The following is a 19,545-nucleotide window of genomic DNA, read 5'->3' as shown; positions in this document are numbered from 1 at the left end:
CAAGTGACCTGTCATCAGAGGCCATAAAGCACTTGAGATGAAATGAATAGATCAGATGGAGAGAGGGAGGGCAGAGTAAGAGGGCTTCGCCACAGGCCCTGCCTCTCCGCGACCCCCCCCCCCCCCCGGCCCCCCAACAACGTTTGGCTGCGTGCGCATTAATCTGTGGGGCTGGGAAGCACGGAAATGCCGTGTTATGTACTGGGTCATGTTGACTACATGTTTAGGAGAAGATGTGTGTGCTAGAGAGAGAGGGGTAGGGAGGGGTGCTGGGGTGTCAATTTACCCTCTCACCCCTGGCAATGTGGGCTCATTCTAAATGTGAATGTTTCTGTGGGTTGTCTCAGTGATTCTCTCAGCGATTGATGTGGTGCCTTTAAGGCAACTTTATTATTACTATTATTATTATTATTATTATTAAGATATTTAAGACTGTGTTTTACTTGGAGTTTGTGACACTATTTCTTACTCTCTTTCTCTCTCTTTATCTCTCTATCTCCCTCTTTCTCTCTCTCTCTCTGTGTCTGTCTGTATCTCTCTCTCCTCTCTCTTTCTCTATCTGTATCTTTCTCTGTCTCACTCTATCTCGCTGTCTGTCTCTGTCTGTCGGTCTGTCTCTCTCTCTCTCTCTCTCTCTCCTCCTAGGCTCCACGCTGTGTAAGGATCTCAGGTTGTACCTGAGCAAGTGCTTCACGCCAGGCTCCATGGACAGCCAGCTCCAGCAGGTGATCCGGGAGAACCTCTACCTCCGCGCAGTGCCATGTACGTCCCGCGCCACCAGATCCCACACTAGGTCATACAGCGTACACAACTGGAAATGTACTTTCTTACATGCTTACGCATGGTAAATGGTAAATGGACTGCACTTACAGTGTACGGTACAGCGCTTTTATCCAAAGCGCTTTACAATGACCTCTCATTCACCCATTCACACACACATTCACACACCAATGGCGGCAGCTGCCATGCCATGTGCTAGCCTGCTCATTGGGAGCAATTTGGGGTTCAGTGTCTTGCCCAAGGCGACCCTACCATCCTTGGACCACCCTCAAACCGCCGACCCTACGATCATCGGACGACCCTCTACCCCCTGAGCCACAGGTGCCCCTTATGCACTTGTTCTTGTTCGTATGCACTGAAAACGAATATGTCCAATTACAGTATATCCATTCCTGGGGTATGTTCCTTTTTTCCTAACACACAGAGCGCTTCAGGAGACGAGGATACCACCATGAGAACACCCTGGTGTTGATTGGTGTTGGCCTGCCAGCCGGGTGCAGGGAGCTGATTCTGACGCCTGCGTGTCTTGAGTATTCAGGTGGCGGACGTTTTGCGTCGAGTTTAAAACTCACGGCGTCTTCCCCCGGGATTTTCACCCCCGCAGCTCAGGACGAGGCGACATAAAACGCCAGGAACAGGAGTATTCCGCTCCGCGTCCCCATGGCAACTGCCGCACACCTTTGCGCTCGTCCGGATTGGCAGTCTCTCCCCTTTCTTACCCCCCCCCCACCTGTCTGTAACTCTGTCCAGACATCCTCCCCTCGTCCTCCCGTTCAACATACGCTGTCTTTTCTTTGGGCCTGCTCTTGTTTCATGACACTTAAACCAAGCGATCTTGAGTCGTACCAAAAGCCGTGACATGGAAACACACGTGGTTGCGGTACGATACATCTGTCGCTGTCTGATCCCCTACTACGAGATGACCCCACCGGGAGGGGGGGGGGCCGTGATGATGGGAGGGAGGGAGGGAGGGAGGAGGCGGAGCTGAGATGGTCTGTGGTGCTACCCTGCTGCTGCTGCTGCTGTCTTGTCTGTGTTATTCTTGTTTCTTACGCGGCCGGCCGGCCTGGTCACAGACCACCCCCGGCCCCAGCCTGAACCCCAGCCTGACCCCCAGTCTGACCAGTGGCAGTGTGGACTTGGTCTTAATCCCTCATTTAGTAAGTAGGTCATCATGTGCCAACTGGACCCCCCCACCCCCCACCCCTCTTGACAAGTCACAACGCCAAGATGGCACAAGATGGCACACATTCTGTTTTCAAACAGTGTGACATACCCTAAACAGTGCCACACCTCACTCTCTCTCACACAAACACATGCGCACACACACACTCACACACACACACACACACACACACACACACATCCACCAGTGGTTACTGATAGCGGCGAACATATTTCCCAAGTGTGCCGTAATACTTTCATCCATCCATTTGCTAATTAGATGGGGTTGGCTGATAGAGAGACATCGGTGTTTGATCTCTAGTCTGGCAGAGGTTCCAGCTTCGCCGCTGATATAAATAGCTTGGTATTTATGGATTTGAGAAGCTGCATCGCTCCATCACGTCGATAGCGGCTGTTGCTGCGGTGGTTAAGTTGTGACTCTACTTCCTGGCTCTCCATGTTAAGTTGGAGTGACAGCCAAGCCCCCCCCGCCCCCCTCTCTCGCCCCCCCCTCCCGCCCCCCAGACTTTGTAATCCTATGATCTGCTGGAGATGTCACAGTAAGATGCTGCAGTTCTCCTGACTGCACTAGTGCAGGAGATTAACAGTTTATCATCCCGACCAAACTTGGAAGACATTATATCCCACTTTGTAAAACATCTAAGCAGGCTAGCTGCAAGTTCCAGTCAGCAACTAACTATCATACATGGAGCTTTTTTTTGTTTTGTCTTGTTTTGCTGTTTTCCCGGGAGGCAGCAGCCATGGCGGATTTAACAGGAACGTGATGTGAAGCTCAGTTCAACGGTGGCTCAGTGTCGCCCCCTTCAGGAACCTGCTGCCCCACCACACCACACCTCATGGGCTAGAATACGTTTATACAGTACAAATGTAAAAACCATTGAGTGTAATCAATTTAATTTAAGCTTGTAAGAACACAGCTGCAGAACTGCATAAATGCGATCAGCCCTCAATGCTTTGCATAACTCATTGCAATGCAGGTCTGTGTCACAGTCCGAACCGGTATGTGTTTACAAAGAAACTAACTATTTTGTAGTTTTGACAGAATACCTTAACCACAACAGATGGCTTCTAAGAGAAGGCATTTCCACCCATGTTATGTTTAGAATTAATGTATAGCATAGCCTGTATGGCAGTTTTACATATGATATAGGTGATACTGTCTTTCTAAAAGTCATGGTTAAATACAAACCTGACATGACCTGATTAAATGTGCAATTTTCTTTTGAGGAGTGTGTTCATATGTATTCTTGTCTTTGTTTTATCCAGAACCAAAGGACTAATGAGTGTGCGTCTTATCATCATGGCGAGGTTTGGGATAGTCCCTGAAATCCCTTTATCCATTTAAACAGACAATAATGTTTTCAGTGTGCATTCCATTTGCATTATGACTCTGGCAGGAAACCACACTCAATACTGTAAGTACAGGGAATATAAAATGTACATGTAAATAACAGAATTGAGTTAAGGCAGGACATTTATCAATAATTCAGAAGCAGAATCAAATTAAAAGCAGGCGTGTGTTTGTGCCAAGGGGGAGGAGGGGAAGGAGGGGCAGCTTAATCTTTCTAAAGATTTACCACAAATATTATAACAGCATTATACTGTATACAGATGCACACGATGAACCTTTCGCGTGGAGGATGGTACATTGCAACATCGTCTGCATCATTACATGCCCAGTGTTTTAGTGTGTGTGCCTGCATGTGTGTGTGTGTCTGTGCCCACGTCAAAGTCAAGGAGACAGGGACAGCAAAAGGGACAAAAGTTTGTCTAAGCGCGTCCTGCGTGACTCAGAGAAAGGAGACAAACGAGTGTGTATCATACAAAATGGCAGCTCCCCCACCCCCCCCCGCCACCCCCCCCCACCCCCCATCGTAGGGATCAGGTCCGTCCGTCCGTGAGGCCTGGCGTCTTGACTGGCAGCTCTCGGGTGTTGATAAGAAGCTCGGTGTAATTACTCCCCGTGACCCGGCCTCCTCCTCTCCCTGGTGGGACCTGGGGTGCGTGCGGCGCCTGAGGGGAAAGTCACGGAGAGGAAGATGTCAATAATCCAGTCTGTCTCCTGCTGACATGCCGTATATATCTTTAGAGGAGGCTGCTGGGTAATGAGGCCCTGCCTCCCTCAGTAGTGGCATTAGGGATACGGGGGTGCCCGAGGGGAGCAGAAGAGGAACGACGTACACGTCAGAGAGGCCGTCAGGAGGTTTCTCTCTTTAATTAGAGGGACGGGGTCTCGTTTCCTGTTGCTGATTCCTGATTGGGCGCTTAAACAGACTTGGGGGAGAAGGGATCACGCAGGTAGTTTTGTACTTTCGGTGTGTCTTGGTATTTGTGTGTGAAAGACGGAAGCGATGTGTGTGTGTGTGTGTGTGCGTGTGTGCGTGTGTGTGTGTGTGTGTGTGTGTGTGTGTCCGTGTGTGTGCGTGTGCCTGACTGCGAGTGCTGCTCCTGAGACAGCAGTGCATTAATCATAGGTTCTCCGGAGTAACTGGGTGTGACGATGTCCTACTGTCCCCCCTCTGTCATGATATGTGGCCCTCGAGGAGAAGGACAGAGATTTGACCTTCATTTTTGATGGCTGTTTTTTTATTTTGTTATAGGAATTGGCTCAATTCAAGATTAGTATGCTCCAGTCAGCATTGTTTAGGTTTGCCTGGATGATTTACATGCACCACGCAGGCTTACACTAATATGGCTTGCTTGTCACTGTGAAAGAAAAGGCCATTTGCCACATGACCTTTAACACATACCCAACGCAGTTTGTCTTACAGCTTTATTAACTTGCAACACTGAACCCAGAAAAGGTTGCTTTTTAAGTTGTAGGGTATAACATAGGCCCTGGAGATTTTTCAGCTATCTGTGGCAGTGGCACCACAGTGGCTCTAGTGGTAGTCTCGCATAGCCAGACCTGTCTCCACACTTCGTTTGCAGTGTGCCAGCGCTGGAGACAGGTCTGTCTGGATTCAATTCAGTTCAAAACCTCCATCCGTTGAGTCAGACTACTCTTGTGGTAACGATGTGGCGCTCTCTTTGACCGCCTCCCCTCCAGGCACGACCAGACGGCCGCGTGACGGGGAGATCCCCGGGGTGGACTACAACTTTGTGTCCGTGGAGGAGTTCTTCTCCCTGGAGGAGTCGGGGGCTCTGCTGGAGAGCGGCAAGTTCAAAGGTGAGCAGAGCCTCCTGTCAGCGTTGACCCACAATCCCTCACTAGCGACCCGACCGCTATCCACAAGGGTACGCTATCCCACAAATCGATTGTAGTTGAACCACTGCCAAAAATGATGGAAACGCTGAAGAAAAATATGCACATATTGTACCAGGCTATGGGCATGACATTGAGACTCAAATGGCGACATATGAACAACATCTTTCAAGAGGCTGTACTCAGTCTTTATGCATGTTAACGACATCAGGTGTGGGACAGGCCTCCCCCCCACGCCACAGAAGAGAGAACGCCGGCTCTGATTAAAAGACTCCGACAGATTAGCATCCATAATTCATAGGAGTTTAATGGGCACAATAAATGTCATCGTCACCTTGGCTTGTGTGTGACATTGACTGACGGGTTTGCTACAGTGAAGCAATCAGGAGAATAAGCAGCTAGCCTGGGGAGCAGGATCATGTCGGCAACCTTGACGAGGTTCAGCAGAACTAATGTTTGCCCCCCAACCCTGGTCTCCATGGCTACGGGAGGAAAGGAAGCGGATTGGATCTGTTCTCTCCATGCCAGGGCAGAGGATGGAGAAAATAGACTGCTCTTTACAAATCCCAAGGGTGAATGATAATGTTCCTAGGCTGCTTATATGAGTGTAGGCCTATAGTACAGGAACACCTATGGATATCAACCTGCCATGAGCCATGCATGTCATTTCAGATGTGGTGTAGAATCTGTTCCTTTAAACTAGATTCTAACCATGTTTTTCAACAATGCCACTGTTTATTAGTCTTGTGAGACCATCCTGATCTCGCGGGCTAACGTTGTTTCATTCCGCACATCAGTCTGGCAAAGCTCGATAGAGATCCGTTTGTGCACGATCAGAAAGCGATCGGTCAATCAGCGCTCTGAGGAAATTACCAGCAGCTACGCCGGGCGGGGTTTAGGTGTGAGCAACTGTTCACAAAACAACGATGGCAGAGGTCAGCGTAGATGCTGTTATTATAGCATTATCTGAACTGGAGAGTATTTCTTCAATGAAAGAAAAGCAAAGGACGACACTGAGGGCTTTTCTCTGCAGAAAATATGTTTTCACTTTTCTCCCAACTGGCTTCAGTAAGAATTAGATTTACCCGTGATAGACGGGGTTCATCCAATCACCTAGTAGTTCTGAAAGTGCCTGTCTCTTTCCAGACAGTTTGCAACGAAGCTTTCCCAGACTGTCGTGTGAAACAAACCATATGGCGTGCGTCAGGTTAGCGGCTGACTGCACTTAGCTGCTGAGAATCGGGTGACGAATCGTTGAATCGATTTAATTTGCAAAAGGTAGGGCGTTTCACACCCTGGAATTTCAAATGCCTCACGTCTCGCAAATCTCACGCGGTTTCCCCTTCCCCCCCCCGGTGGTCTAACAGGGAACTACTACGGCACCCCCCGGCCGGTCCACATCGGCCCGGAGAGCCCACCCATCACCTACCAGGAGCACCGCAACCTGCTCCGGAACTTCCGCACGCGCAGCAAGTCCCTCAGCAACCTGGAGAAGCCGGGCGAGGAGGGCGACGTCAGCGAGGACGACTCGGGCCTGTCAGGCAGGTGTCCCGCAGACAGGGGGCGATCACACTTGGGAAAGACGCTAGAAACGAGACGCTAGTAAAACCATTGATTTCCTATGATACGGCGCGTCTGTCTGGCGTTTCGGTGTCTTTTTTCGCCGGGCGTCTTTTAAGCGTCTTTTCTTGCAGGCGCGTCAGTTTTGACGCGCGTTTGTAGACGCTGAATAAAACAAAAGAGTTGAACTATTTTCAACTTTTGAGCGTCAGATGCGAGAAGCGTCATTTCGTCATCGTCATATTTGGCCCAAGCGTTCGAGCGTCTTCGAAGCGTCCGCGTTTCTGGCATCTTTTCCAGGTGTGATCGCCCCTTAACTCGATCATAAGGTCTACGGTAGGCGGTAGGCGTACATTGGTGCATAGTGGGCGGTCCGGCTGTTTAAGACCGCATTGTTCCGCAGTCTTCCAACTACTGACACCCCGATGAATCAATCATTAGCATGATTAGTATGCTCCAGTCTACCCAGGGGGGCCGCGGCCCGGAGATCGATGGGGCCGCGGCCAGTGGAGGGTCAGCCTGCTGCCTGTGGAGGGAGGGAGGCAGGGGAGGAGGGAGGAAGAGAGGCGGGGGCGGATGCTGAGGCAGGTACATGCAGCGTGTTTGAGGGAGCTGTCCGTGGTCCTGACCTCTGCTGAGTCATCTGTAGCTCTGCAGCTCTGCATGTGCAGCCGGACCCTTCCCACCACCCACAGTACAGTACAGTACAGTACACACACGCCCCCAGAGTCAGAGAACTAGCGAACCAGAGGACAGGCACAAGGACAGTCGGGGGGGAAAACACTATGCTTGTTTTCGTGCGGCTCGTACCGCGGGACGCGCCCCTCTCCCTCGCCCCCACGGCGGAGCGGCGTGCCGGAGGTGACGTCGCCAAGCTCACGAGGGGGAGAGAGCAAGCTATCCCTGTGGAAAAAAAACACCAAACTACTTTTCTCGTTAGCATCTAGGAAATTAAGATTCAGAGGTAGTCACAAACTCTGATTAGAGGGAGCCAATGTTCAGAATTGCAACTGGATCAACCTACAATCAATGATCTGCTTACCGCTGCTCATCTCCCCCCTGCTGTTCCAGGGGGATCTGCGGGCGTCAGCAGTGCCCCTCCCGCGCCCCTGCCTTCCCCCAGCCCCCCCTGGGGCCCCCGCGGGGGGGACGGCGGCGCCGTGGAGAACGGGGGCAGCGGCAGCGCCAGGGCGTGGGCAGCGATGCCCGAGAACTGGGAGGTGGCCTTCAGCGACTCAGGGGAACCTTACTACATAGAGTGAGTCTCACCGCGAGCTGACACGACGGCTCTAGATAGCTGTGATACTAGTGGGCGTAAGTGGTCCATGATTAGCTTCCCTCTGTCTGTTTTGGAGCGCGCTGAGATGACTGGCGTGACGGGTCCCATTGTTGAGTCTGAGGAGGCGCATTCTCTGCCTTTCAGCCACCACTCACAGACCACCAGCTGGCAGGGTCCTCCAGCCCAGAGGAGAGAGTCTGTGGACAAAAACGAATGTAAGTACACTCTCTCTCTCTCTCTCTCTCTCTCTCTCTCTCTCTCTCTATCTATCTATCTCTCTCTTCCTCTCTTTCTCTTGCTCTGTTGCTCTCTCTTCCTCTTCCTGTCTCTCTTTCTCTCTCTTTGTTTCTCTCTCTTCTCTGTCTCTCCGACTTTCTCTCTCTCTCTCTCTCTCTCTCTCTCTCTCTCTCTCTCTCACTCTCTCTTTGCATAATTATAGAAATACCGTTGAAGCACTTAACCGTCACACAGCTTAATGAAGCCTGACTGTAACCACATTAGTTAGCTAGAAACTCCAGACACAGTAGGCGAACGTTAACAGACCGTCAAATCAACGAAACAAGCCTCTAGTTGAATTAACATGTGTAGTGATTAAGGCCGGAACAGCCAGCGCTGTGCCACCCATCCTGCCCACAGACATAAGAGGGCTTATGTTGGGCATGTGGCTGGCTACTGTCTTATCATCATTCTGTTATGTGATACACACACAGATAAAAGAAGTACAGGGTATGTTTGTCCCTCGTCTGCCCTAATGCCACTGTCTCCAGGCCCTCCTCTGTGAGCTGCAGTTCACTATTTTGGCCAGCAGGAGGTGATGCAGATCACGATGCAGAATGGATTTCCTTAATGAGAGGCTTGGATTTTGAAGGAGCCATTATGACAGGAAAAAACACTTTGCCTACATTAGTTCTATTTATTTCTCTAAATGTTTCGCTCTGAAGTGCCATCTGGTGATTTGTTGTCGTGTGTGTCTCTCGCTCCTCGGTCCTAAAAACCTGGAGACACAGGTTTGTGGATCTGTGTGTATTTGGAGCGTTCTCACACACACATCCATGCACACGAGAGAGTCAACTAACTTCATCTGTCTCTCTACTCGTCTGTCTCACTCACAACATGACATAGTAACCGTCATTCCCTGAGGATTCTGGATTGCACAAAGCCATGTAGTCTCTCTTCCTGTGGTGAGCCTCTCCTTCTCTCTCTCTCTCTATCTCTGTCCCTCTCTCTCTGTCCCTCTCTGTCTCGCTCTCTATCTCTCTGTCCCTCTCTCTGTCCCTCTCTCTCTCTCTCTCTGTCCCCCTCTCTCTCTCTCTCTCTGTCCCCCTCTCTCTCTCTCTCTGTCCCTCTCTCTCTCTCTCTCTCTGTCCCTCTCTGTCTCTCTCTCTATCTCTCTGTCCCTCTCTCTCTCTCTCTCTCTGTCCCTCTCTCTCTCTCTCTCTCTCTGTCCCTCTCTCTCTCTCTCTCTCTCTCTCCGTCCCTCTCTGTCTCTCTCTCTCTCAGTGGCAGTGCCAGGGTTCACAGACCAGCCAGGGGAGCTGCGCGGATTCTCTGTCCACACGCGCATCTCCAAGGGCTCCAGGGGCTTCGGGTTCAACATCGTGGGGGGCAGCAGACCCAGGGAGTTCCTCCAGGTCTACAGCGTCACTCCGGGGGGGCCGTCGGCTCTCAACACAGGTAGGACGGACCGGGACAGGACCCCTGGTACACTGTATTCATGTCATCTGAGATCGCCTCTTGAAACCGTGAGTTCTCTTTTTCATGAACGGTATGAAAAAGGACTGCAGAAAAATGTAATAATAATAATGATAATGCAATTTGTATAGCACTTTTCATGACACTTAAAGACACTTTACGTTGGGAAACAGAGCATAAAATCAAGCAAGGCATTAACAAAGATGAACTGTCAATTACACAGATTACAGTACGCGGGTATAATTGGTGTCTTGGTCTTGAGCTGGTGACAGTTTAACTGTGGGTTTTGGGGATCCTAGAGACGGATGTTTCCATGGAAAGTCGTTGTCCTTAGCAGCCCGTGAACTGTTGTTAGGTACACACTGACGTGTTTATTGCATATTGTCAGGTGAGGACAGAGATATGATCAATGATCAGGTTGGCATCATCCTCTACATGTACCTGTTTTTTCATGTCTGCTACAAACCACCCATGACTATCAAATAACCCAATACCCCTCTCTATATCCCAAACATTCTCACATATTACTTCACATCTACCTCTCATCTACCTCTCTCTCTCTCTCTCTCTCTCTCTCTCTGTGTGTCTCTCCTTTCCTTCTGGGATTACAGTGAGGGGATTTTCTGATCTGTCTACCGTATATCTCAATCAATCCATAATCCTAATGGCCAGGAAATTATAATCTAGCTATCCTCGCATACAGTCACATACATGTGCGCACTTATGCACACGCACGCACACACACACACACACACACACACACACACACACACACACACACAAACACCCATGCATGCAGATGGTGTCTCAGCCAGCCACCCAGAGCACAGGGGCACCTGAACTGTAGCTCAGGATGTCGAGGTACAGGTCGTCCAAAGATCGTAGGGTCGGCGGTTCGAATCCCAGCTCCTCCTGACGACATGTCAAAGTGTCCTTGGGCAAGGACACTCCCTATGAGCAGGCTAGCACCTTCCATGGTAGCTGCCGCCATCGGTGTGTAAATGTGTGTGTGAATGGGTGAATGAGTGGTCTTCATTGTAAAGCACTTTGGATAAAAGCGCTATATACAGTACAGTACAATACAGTAAGTGCAGTCCATTTACCATTTCTCCTTAGCAAGCCTTCCACTTCATATCTGATAATAGGCTGGCTTAGTGAGGGATTAGGAGCCTGGACTAGAGCCCCCCGCCCACAAAGAATACACAAATGGAGTACACAGATATAATTTATGTGTATATCATTTATGTACTACATTAACCTCAAAGCTCTCCGGAAATAATATAAATCAAACTTTCATACAAAAAAATGCATCTTAAAGTGCTCTCAAAGTACATGCACTGTGCTTCACATAAAAATCGACATAAAAGGAACATAGAAGCAGGGATAATTATAGCAGCACTGGGTCGGGGCCGAGTGGAGTAAGAGGAAGAAGGAGACAAATGGCAAATATATGAGGGTCTAGGTGTACACATACACTGTATATACACAAACTGGTGCAGGTATATATTTTCCTGTTAACTGCTACAGGTAGATGGAAGGAGGTTTGAGGTAGTGACATGATGTCTGCTCTGTTCTGTCCTGGCCACACAGTGAATTTCCCACCGACATCAGGACTGCTCATATTTCTTAATAGGTTCAAAACTCACCTCTTCAAGAAGTACTACCAGGATTGTCCCTCTTATATAAAATGAGTTTTTTTCAGAGTGCTCTACTAGACCACTTGGAGGGTTTTTCTCGGGCAGGGGAGGGCTGGGTTGGGGGGTGGGGGGGGGGGGCTTTAGGGGGGACCCAGGTCCAGAAAAGAAGCTCTTTTTGAGCGGTTCTTGTGTTTTATGCCGTTTGTTTGTGCTCCCTTTGGGATGTTTTGTTTTGTTTTGTTTTGATGTTGTTTTGATCAGGTATGATTGCTCGCTGTTTGGCGGGGCTATATGTATACATGTGAGTACATGTGTGCATGTGCATAATTGAAAAACGAAAAACAAAATGAAACAAAAGAGTGCTCTACTAGATGTGGTTGAAAGGTAGGTTTCAGAAATTCAAAGCGCTTCACTCGGGTTCCAAACGGCTGTGGGTTTTACACCTGTCTCCCTCTCTCCGCCCCGCCAGCGGACCTCCTGGTGTACATCGGTGACACCTGCATGCTGGGCATGTCCCACAGGGAGGTGGTGGAGATGCTCCAGGCCGTGCCCGTGGGCCACAGCGTGGACGTGGTGGTCCGGAGGGGCTACCCCATGCTCTACAACCCCGACGGCTGCCCCAAGAGGCCCCCTTCCCGGCTGGCGGACCCGGGCAGGGACACCCCCCCCACCACCACCCAGCCCCTACGCCAGCGCCTGCCTCTGCTCCTCCCCCCGCCCTCCTCGCCGCACGCCTCGGCCGCGTACCTCAACCTCAACGGGGGGCCGCCCCGCTACGACGGGGGGTACCTGGGTCCGGGGGCGGGGCCAGGGTTAGACGCCAACGGGAACAGCACCTCCTACACGGCGGCGCCCCCGCCCCGCCGGCTGCCCCCGCCCTCCTACCGGCGCTCCAGCTCCGTGGTGCCGCCCTCACCGGGCCCCTCGCGCCCGCCCCGCTCGCTGAGGGGCCTCGCCAGGCTGCAGCCCGCCGATGCCGCGCTGGGCTGCCAGAGCGACAGCGAGGTGGTCTCCGCCATCGGCTCTCACAGGTAGCACACACACACACACACACGCACACGCACTGGTATCTTAATCTCTTTCGCAGGTCTCTCTTAACGTGATACCACTTTCCCGTCTCCGCAGGGCGTCCATGATCCGCAACCACAACAACAACTCCCTGTCGGCGCCCCAGCAGCACTACGGTAACCGCAAGTCCTCGGAGAGCGACCTGTCCACCTGCACGCTCCCGGCGTCCGGCCTGCCCCTCCCCCGGCCCCGCGCCAGGCCCTCCTCCTCCTCCCCTGGGGGACCGGGTGGAGGAGGGGTGTACCCCCGCCTCATCAGACCCCCCCGGGCCTCCCTGCTCAGACCGCCCACCCCCGACAGCCCCCAGCGACGCGTCTTCAACTTCAACAACGGCTTCCACGGCAACGCGACCAGCGGCAGCGCCAGCGCCAGCCCCAGCAGCATGTCGTCGCCGGGGGCGATGAGTCTGGGCAGCGGGGCGGGGGGCGGGGTTGGGGGCGGCGGGGGCGAGCTGGTGCCGGTCGCCCTGGCCCAGAGCGAGGGGGGCAGGGGGCTGGGCTTCAGCGTGACCGCAGGGGGCCATGGGGGGCAGCTGGCCGTGGTCAAGCGGGTGTGGGACCGGAGACAGTGCTCGTCCCTGCAGCCGGGCGACGCCATCGTCAAGATCAATGGAGCTGACGTCCAGAGTCTCAGCTTCGCACAGGTGTGGAAGGTGCCGGAAGAGAGTTTAGGAGGGTTAAAACTAAGACGCAGCGTGAGGAGCAAGGTTATTATAGTTAACGAAAAAGAACTAAAAAATTAAAACTAGGTGTGAAAAAACATTTTAGTTAACTGAAATAAAAATAAAAACTTTGCAAAGGCTTTGCAAAAAAACATTAACTAACTAAAACTGTATTGTGTGTTTACAGAACTAACTAAAATAAACTATAATTATTGAGAAAATGTCTTTAGTTTTAGTCTTTTTCATTTTATACATAAGCCTAGTAATTTTGGGTGGATATGAAATCTATCCTCCTTTCTTTTCTTTTTTTTGCTGTGCCCCTGCGCAGAAGTAGCCTGACGTGCACCAGATGGTTTGTTTCACATGGAGTGACACAACATGAGTTCACGAGTTCAGGATAGTCTCACAAGGCTAGCGCAGAAGAAAGAAAAACTAAAACTAATACTGAAACTAATAAAAACTAAACTAAAACTAGTATATATACTATTTTCAAAAAAATAAATCTAAACTAGCAAACCCACTTTAAAAACAAATTAAAACTAAACTGAAATTGAAAACAAAAAGTTATAAAAATAAAAACTAATGAAAAAATAAAAACTATTATAACCTTGGTGCGGCGTCATCAAAACGACTCAGCAGTCAACTTTCGGCATCACCGTTGTCTCTTTGTTGTCCCTCCAGGTACAAAGAGTTCTTCAGGAACACACCAAGCAAGGGGAGGTGGTTTTATTGGTTTACAGAGGGGGTGAGGACCGTTTATCGATATTCCCTGCACGCTTTCCCTACAGTTTGTTGATGATAAATGACCCGCCCCACCCTCAAAGAAATCTGTTCTCCGTTTCCCAGGCGTCTACCGCTCCTCCGTCTCCCCCAACTCCGCCCGGAGGCTCCCCCCGCCTCTCCTCCACCCCCCTCCGCCGCCCGTGCCCTCCGACAACCCCTCCCCGCCCGCCAACGGCGCCAGGCCAGTCCCCCGCTCCTCCGTCACCTCGGCCTCCTCCGCCGCCTCCCCCCCTCCCCCTTCCTCCTCCCCCCGGCCAGTGCGCCCCCCCTCCTCCTCCCTCGTCCAGAGCACCAGCTTCCTGGAGTCGGTGCCCGTCACGCTCACCATGGCGCCCAGGGACTGGCAGAGCATGGGCCTGGAGGACGAGGTGGACGGCGGGGCGGCGGTGGGCCCCGGGCCGGCGCAAGGGGGCGGAGCCGGCCGGGCGCCGCGGACCCCCAAGGGGTTCGACGTGGAGCTGAGGAGGAAGCCCGGAGAGGGGTTCGGGTTCGTCATCGCCTCGCAGGACGTCGAGAACGCCAAGGGTGAGAAAACGACTCGATGTCATGCAGACCAGATGTCATTTTTAGTGTTATTGCATTTGGTTTTATTACGGTTGTTTGCCTGGGTGTTTTATCAGCTCTTGTGTTGGTGAGGCTTCGTCTCTGTTCTGAGATCAATTCCGTTGCGGTGACATTGCTCAGATAAGCTCTAGGTAGATAAATGGACATCATGGCTGCTTGCCACTGGTTTAGTCATGATGAGTCACACACACACACACACACACACACACAAATGCACACACACAACCCTCCAAGGCCACAATGATGTAATCCTGTGTGCTGCTCCATTTGCTATAAGTGTATAATTTGGCCGGTAATAAGCCAAAAATGAGTTGTTCTTGAAATCACTGCGATGGTGTCTGTTACTATTGTAACATATTGCATTCTGTAGATTGGGAGAATAGGAGACTTCTTTCAAGGGCTGTCTTTGTCTCTGTAGCTTCAGTACTGCAGGGATTTGGAGATATTTACGGGCTTATGACAAACTGTACTATCCTGAAAGAAATATGAAAATGACACCAATATTTTTATGGTCCATTATGTGTGTTGGCAACAACAGAGGACAATTTATGTCCCAAGTCATAAAGATGTTATGGTGTGTGTGTGTGTGTGTGTGTGTGTGTGTGTGTGTGTGTGTGTGTGTGTGTGTGTGTGAGTGAGTGTTCAGGTTTTATAATATTGTGTGTGTGTTATGTGGTGCAGACTTAGAAGCGAACTTCTGCATGATTGATTGATGTGTGTTTGCGTGCCAGAGTGTGTATGTGTGCGTGTCTGTGTGTGTGTCTGTGTGTGTGTGTGTGTGTGTATGCGTGTATGTGTGTGTGTGTGTGTGCGCTCTACCCTCCACCGAAATCGATGGAATCAATTGGCAGATTATCCAGAATGAAGGCCTGTGACGCAGGGCTATTAGGGCTGAGCTTCACAGGTTTTGTGTGTGCCGGTGCTCTTTCTAAATCACCGCGCCAGCGCTAGCTTCACACACACACAATAACCTTTGGACAATAACCTGCTGTGATGTCATACAGGCATCATGTGTCACTGCATAAAACCTCATCGACGGCACAGGGAATAACACAGTACCTGATTACCTGTTTGGCCTAAGTGTACAGGGCAGCATTGCGAGGTACAGCATTCATGTGATAAACTACCCCCCCCCCCCCCCCCCAAGACTCTCTCTCCTGATTGGCTTCCCTCTGTTCCATTCTTGTGCACTTCAATTTGCTTCATGAGCAGAGCTAACATGCATTTATGTTGTCATGGCAAGATTAAGGTTGTAGGTCTCCTCTCTCTCTCTCTCTCTCTCTCTCTCTCTCTCTCTCTCTCTCTCCCTCTATCTCTCCCTCTCTCTATGCAGCACAGAGGCTCCCTCTGTCTCTCCGTGTCCTCATTCTCCCCTGCAGCTCACCCCTCTGACGGCTCAACCATCTTTCACTCTGTCTCTCTCCTTCTCCATACCTCTCTCTCTATTTCCCTCTCTCTCTCTCTCGCAAGCTCCCACCCCTCCTCTCTCTCTCTCTCTCTCTCTCTCTGTCTCTCACTCTCTCTCTCCCCTTTGCTCTGCAGTAAAAGGATTCGGTCTGGTTTCTCAAAAGATTAAAATACTCCCTCACTCTCTCTCTCTCTCTTTCCCTCACTCTCTGCCTCTATCCATCTCTCTCTTTCTCGCTCTCTCTCTCACTCTCCCCTTCTCCCCCTCTCTCCCCCATTCCCCTCCACCCCTCTCTCTCTCTCCCTCTCCCTCTCTCTCTCTCTCACTCCCCCCTCCTCTCTCTGAAATGCTTTAGTGAGGCGCTACACTGAACATTTCCCCATTCGGGATCTCAGCATCTTTAGGCCGCCTGACTGGAATACAGGACACCTTCTCTCCTCTCTGCATGCTATTGGAAGAGCCATGTTGGAAAGACTACAGTCTGCTCTGAAAACTGTGAAGGACTCCAAACGTAATTGCGTGCTCGAGTCACCCTCATCTCACCGGCTGTTAGGATAGCTTGGGACTGTGACGTTGTGGACGAAGTGGAAGAACATCGCTATTGTACTGTAGATGTGTGTCATGAGGGCTTTGTTTTCGCTGTGTTCGTCAGTCGATGGAGGTTTGGTGCATCATGATAACCGGCGTCTAACGTGTGTAGCGGCAGGGACATAGGATATATGGAGATTCTGCCTCCAGAGTAATAATCCCAGACTCACTCGCGCACCGGAGTAGTTGATACAACTACCATTGTCTTGCCGTTGTGATCCTACAAGTGGTATTGTAGTTAAAGTGGTGACAGCAGTATTAACTAGCAGCAACGCCGCAGTGTGGCAGGTGCAGTAGTACAGTATGCTTGGCAGTAGTAGTAACTAAGTGCAGTAGTATGCTTGGCAGTGGTAGTAACTAAGTGCAGTAGTATGCTTGGCAGTGGTAGTAACTAAGTGCAGTAGCTGGTGTAACAGTGGTGTCTGTTGCTATAAGCTGAGAACTAGAGCTTCTGTTACCTGCTGTGCTGTTAGCAGTAGCAGGCGTGCAGCTATTCCTGTGGGGGGGGAGACGTGACGGGACTGCAGATGAGTGAACCCCCCCACCCCCCCGGTAGAGGTATCATGGTTTTACCCTGTGGTGATGTGTGTAATAATACCACGCTGAGCTCTGTGTGTGTGTGTGTGTGTGTGTGTGTGTGTGTGTGTGTGTGTGTGTGTGTGTGTGTGTGTGTGTGTGTGTGTGTGTGTGTGTGTGTGTGTGTAGGCTGCAGGGTGGCCGTCTGGGGTCTCTGCGTCTGAGCTGCAGAGGGCTTTACGACGGAGGGGAGGGGGGCTGTTATTGGCGCTGAGCAGTGATCAGTGCAGCGCAGCAGAGGCTGGCTTGCTGACTGGCTCTCTGGCTGACTGGTTCTCTGACTGGCTCTCTGGCTGACTGGTTCTCTGACTGGTTCTCTGCCTGGCTCTCTGGCTGACTGGTTCTCTGACTGGTTCTCTGACTGGCTCTCTTGTTGACTGGCTCTCTGACTGGTTCTCTGGCTGACTGGTTCTCTGACTGGTTCTCTGACTGGCTCTCTGGCTGACTGGCTCTCTGGCTGACTGGCTCTCTGGCTGGTTCTCTAGCTTACTGACTGGCTCTCTGGCTGACTGACTGGCTCTCTGGCTGGTTCTCTGGTTCTCTGGCTGGCTCTGTGGCTCTGGCTGGCTCTCTGGCTGGCTGACTGTCTTTCTGGCTGACTGGCTCTCTGGCTGGTTCTCTGGTTCTCTGGCTGGCTCTGTGGCTCTGGCTGGCTCTCTGGCTGGCTGACTGTCTTTCTGGCTGACTGGCTCTCTGGCTGGCTCTCTGGCTGGATCTCTGGCTGGCTGACTGTCTTTCTGGCTGACTGGCTCTCTGGCTGGATCTCTGGCTGGTTCTCTGGCTGGTTCTCTGGCTGGTTCTCTGGCTCTCTGGCTGGCTGACTGTCTTTCTGGCTGACTGGCTCTCTGGCTGGATCTCTGGTTGGTTCTCTGGCTGGCTCTCTGGTTAGTTAGCTGGCTCTCTGGCTGGCTGACTGACTGGCTGACTGGCTGGTTCTCTGGCAGCTGGGCATACCTCAGTGGGATTACTCTGGACAGGAGTACAAGAAGAGCCAGGGGGAAATACACAGAATACCGTGCTGTCCATTTTTATTTGTGTGTGTGTGTGTTTGTGGATCTGTGTGTATTTGGATCTGTGTGTGTGTGTGTGTCTGTGTGTGTGTGAGAGAGAGAAAAAAAGCATGAGTCTGTGTGTGAGAGAGAGAGAAAGAGAGAGAGAAAGAAAGAAAGAAAGAAAGAAAGAAAGAAAGAAAGAGAGAGAAAGCATGAGTGTGTGTGTGTGTGTGTGTGTGTGTGTGTGTGTGTGTGTGTGTGTGTGTGTGTGTGTGTGTGTGCGTGTGTGTGTGCGTGTGTGGATGGGTGTGTGAGAGAGAGTACTGTATGCAGTGTGTGTGTGTATGTGTGTGTGTGTGTGTGCGTCTGTGTGTGTTTTGTGAATATTTCTCGCTGTTTGCGTATGGGCGCATTGGTGAACCTTGTATCACTGATGTTTTATGTATGATCGGCTATTTGAAAACGCCTTGGCTTTGATCTGACCTGATTGCAGTCTCTTCCTGGATCACCCAGATACTGCCCAGACCTGGAGACACAGAGCCCGGGTCGTAGCGATGTCATCACCACCACAGCGCTCATGCAAGATTCATAGGCCCTAATTATCACGCAATAAGTCAATCAATCAATAGGAATTCCACTTATTTCCCCAGTAAAGGCGATCTGGAGGAAAACGGGGGGGGGGGGGGGGGGGTCTGTGGCCTTGCTGTTGGAGGAGGCTGTACATGGAACTCCCACCTGTCACTAAGGAACAGGGTATCCCTATGAGAGGGTCTTTGGGTGTGGAGGGACCAGACTGGGGGGTGTAGGGGCCAGGATGAGGGGGAGGGGGAGGGGGCAGATGAAGGGAAGTATGTCTGAAGGAATACTCTTCATTTTTTGGTTAGTGGTGGAGATTGATGAGAGGAGGAAGCCAGTGGAGTTATTTCCAGATGTGGATGTGGGCATATTTAGATATATTTGTTGACTTTTTTGAGATGTTCAGTACAGTACTGGGTTTGATTTTGATACGACGTGATTTATTTTAGTTCAGGGCTAAAATCCGGTTTGTATTTTACAGTAAAAATACAGACCCTGAGACACGGTGGAGATTATGTAACTATAGCACAGCTTGAAGTTATCGGACTGGCCTCTGGTCCACATCAGTCCTCGCTTCCCTGCACTCTGACACGCGCACACATAAACACGCCCCCATGACGCCGTGCGTCACCTGGACGGCGCTCTGATTTCTCCCGGGCGTTTCGGTGTGCGTCAGTGAGTGTGAGAGTGAGGGTGCGAGGAGGTTGAGGGCTAGGGGCTGGGAAAACCTAAACATGGCTCTTCCCACACAGAAAAATGGTGAAGCAAGCACAAGCGTTAAAGAACTAAGGAATGCAGCATGTGTGTGTGTGTGTGTGCGTGCGTGCGTGTGTGGGTTGGTGTGTGTGCAAGGTTTCTTTCCGTAGACAGAGAGTGTCTGTGTACAGTGTACGCTAATTGCATGTTAATGTTGAGTTAGCTTTGTTTAGATAAAGAGGAGCTAATGTACGCTGGGTAAAAGAGGATTGACTCTCGCACCGTACAGAATGTC

The 19,545-nt window shown here is 51.1% G+C and overlaps 1 protein-coding gene across 1 annotated transcript in view; it reads left to right on the top strand.

Annotated features, from left to right (window-relative positions):
• The window catches only part of magixb (MAGI family member, X-linked b), a gene marked incomplete at both ends in the record, with an annotated part of 35,480 nt that overhangs the window by 10,890 nt on the left and 5,045 nt on the right, over positions 1 to 19,545 (top strand). Inside the window, 10 exons of the mRNA XM_084435994.1 lie at positions 646 to 762; positions 5,015 to 5,134; positions 6,538 to 6,711; positions 7,802 to 7,988; positions 8,154 to 8,224; positions 9,516 to 9,683; positions 11,808 to 12,369; positions 12,464 to 13,049; positions 13,749 to 13,812; positions 13,914 to 14,375. Of these exons, the coding sequence (XP_084292120.1) occupies positions 646 to 762; positions 5,015 to 5,134; positions 6,538 to 6,711; positions 7,802 to 7,988; positions 8,154 to 8,224; positions 9,516 to 9,683; positions 11,808 to 12,369; positions 12,464 to 13,049; positions 13,749 to 13,812; positions 13,914 to 14,375 (2,511 nt within the window). The remainder of the gene's footprint in view (positions 1 to 645; positions 763 to 5,014; positions 5,135 to 6,537; positions 6,712 to 7,801; positions 7,989 to 8,153; positions 8,225 to 9,515; positions 9,684 to 11,807; positions 12,370 to 12,463; positions 13,050 to 13,748; positions 13,813 to 13,913; positions 14,376 to 19,545) is intronic.

Source organism: Borostomias antarcticus (assembly GCF_949987555.1).
Source record: "Borostomias antarcticus genome assembly, chromosome: 3".
Lineage (NCBI taxonomy): Eukaryota > Metazoa > Chordata > Actinopteri > Stomiiformes > Stomiidae > Borostomias > Borostomias antarcticus.
The sequence above is the reverse complement of the archived record's forward strand: the minus strand, read 5'-3'. Positions and strand labels throughout refer to the sequence as shown.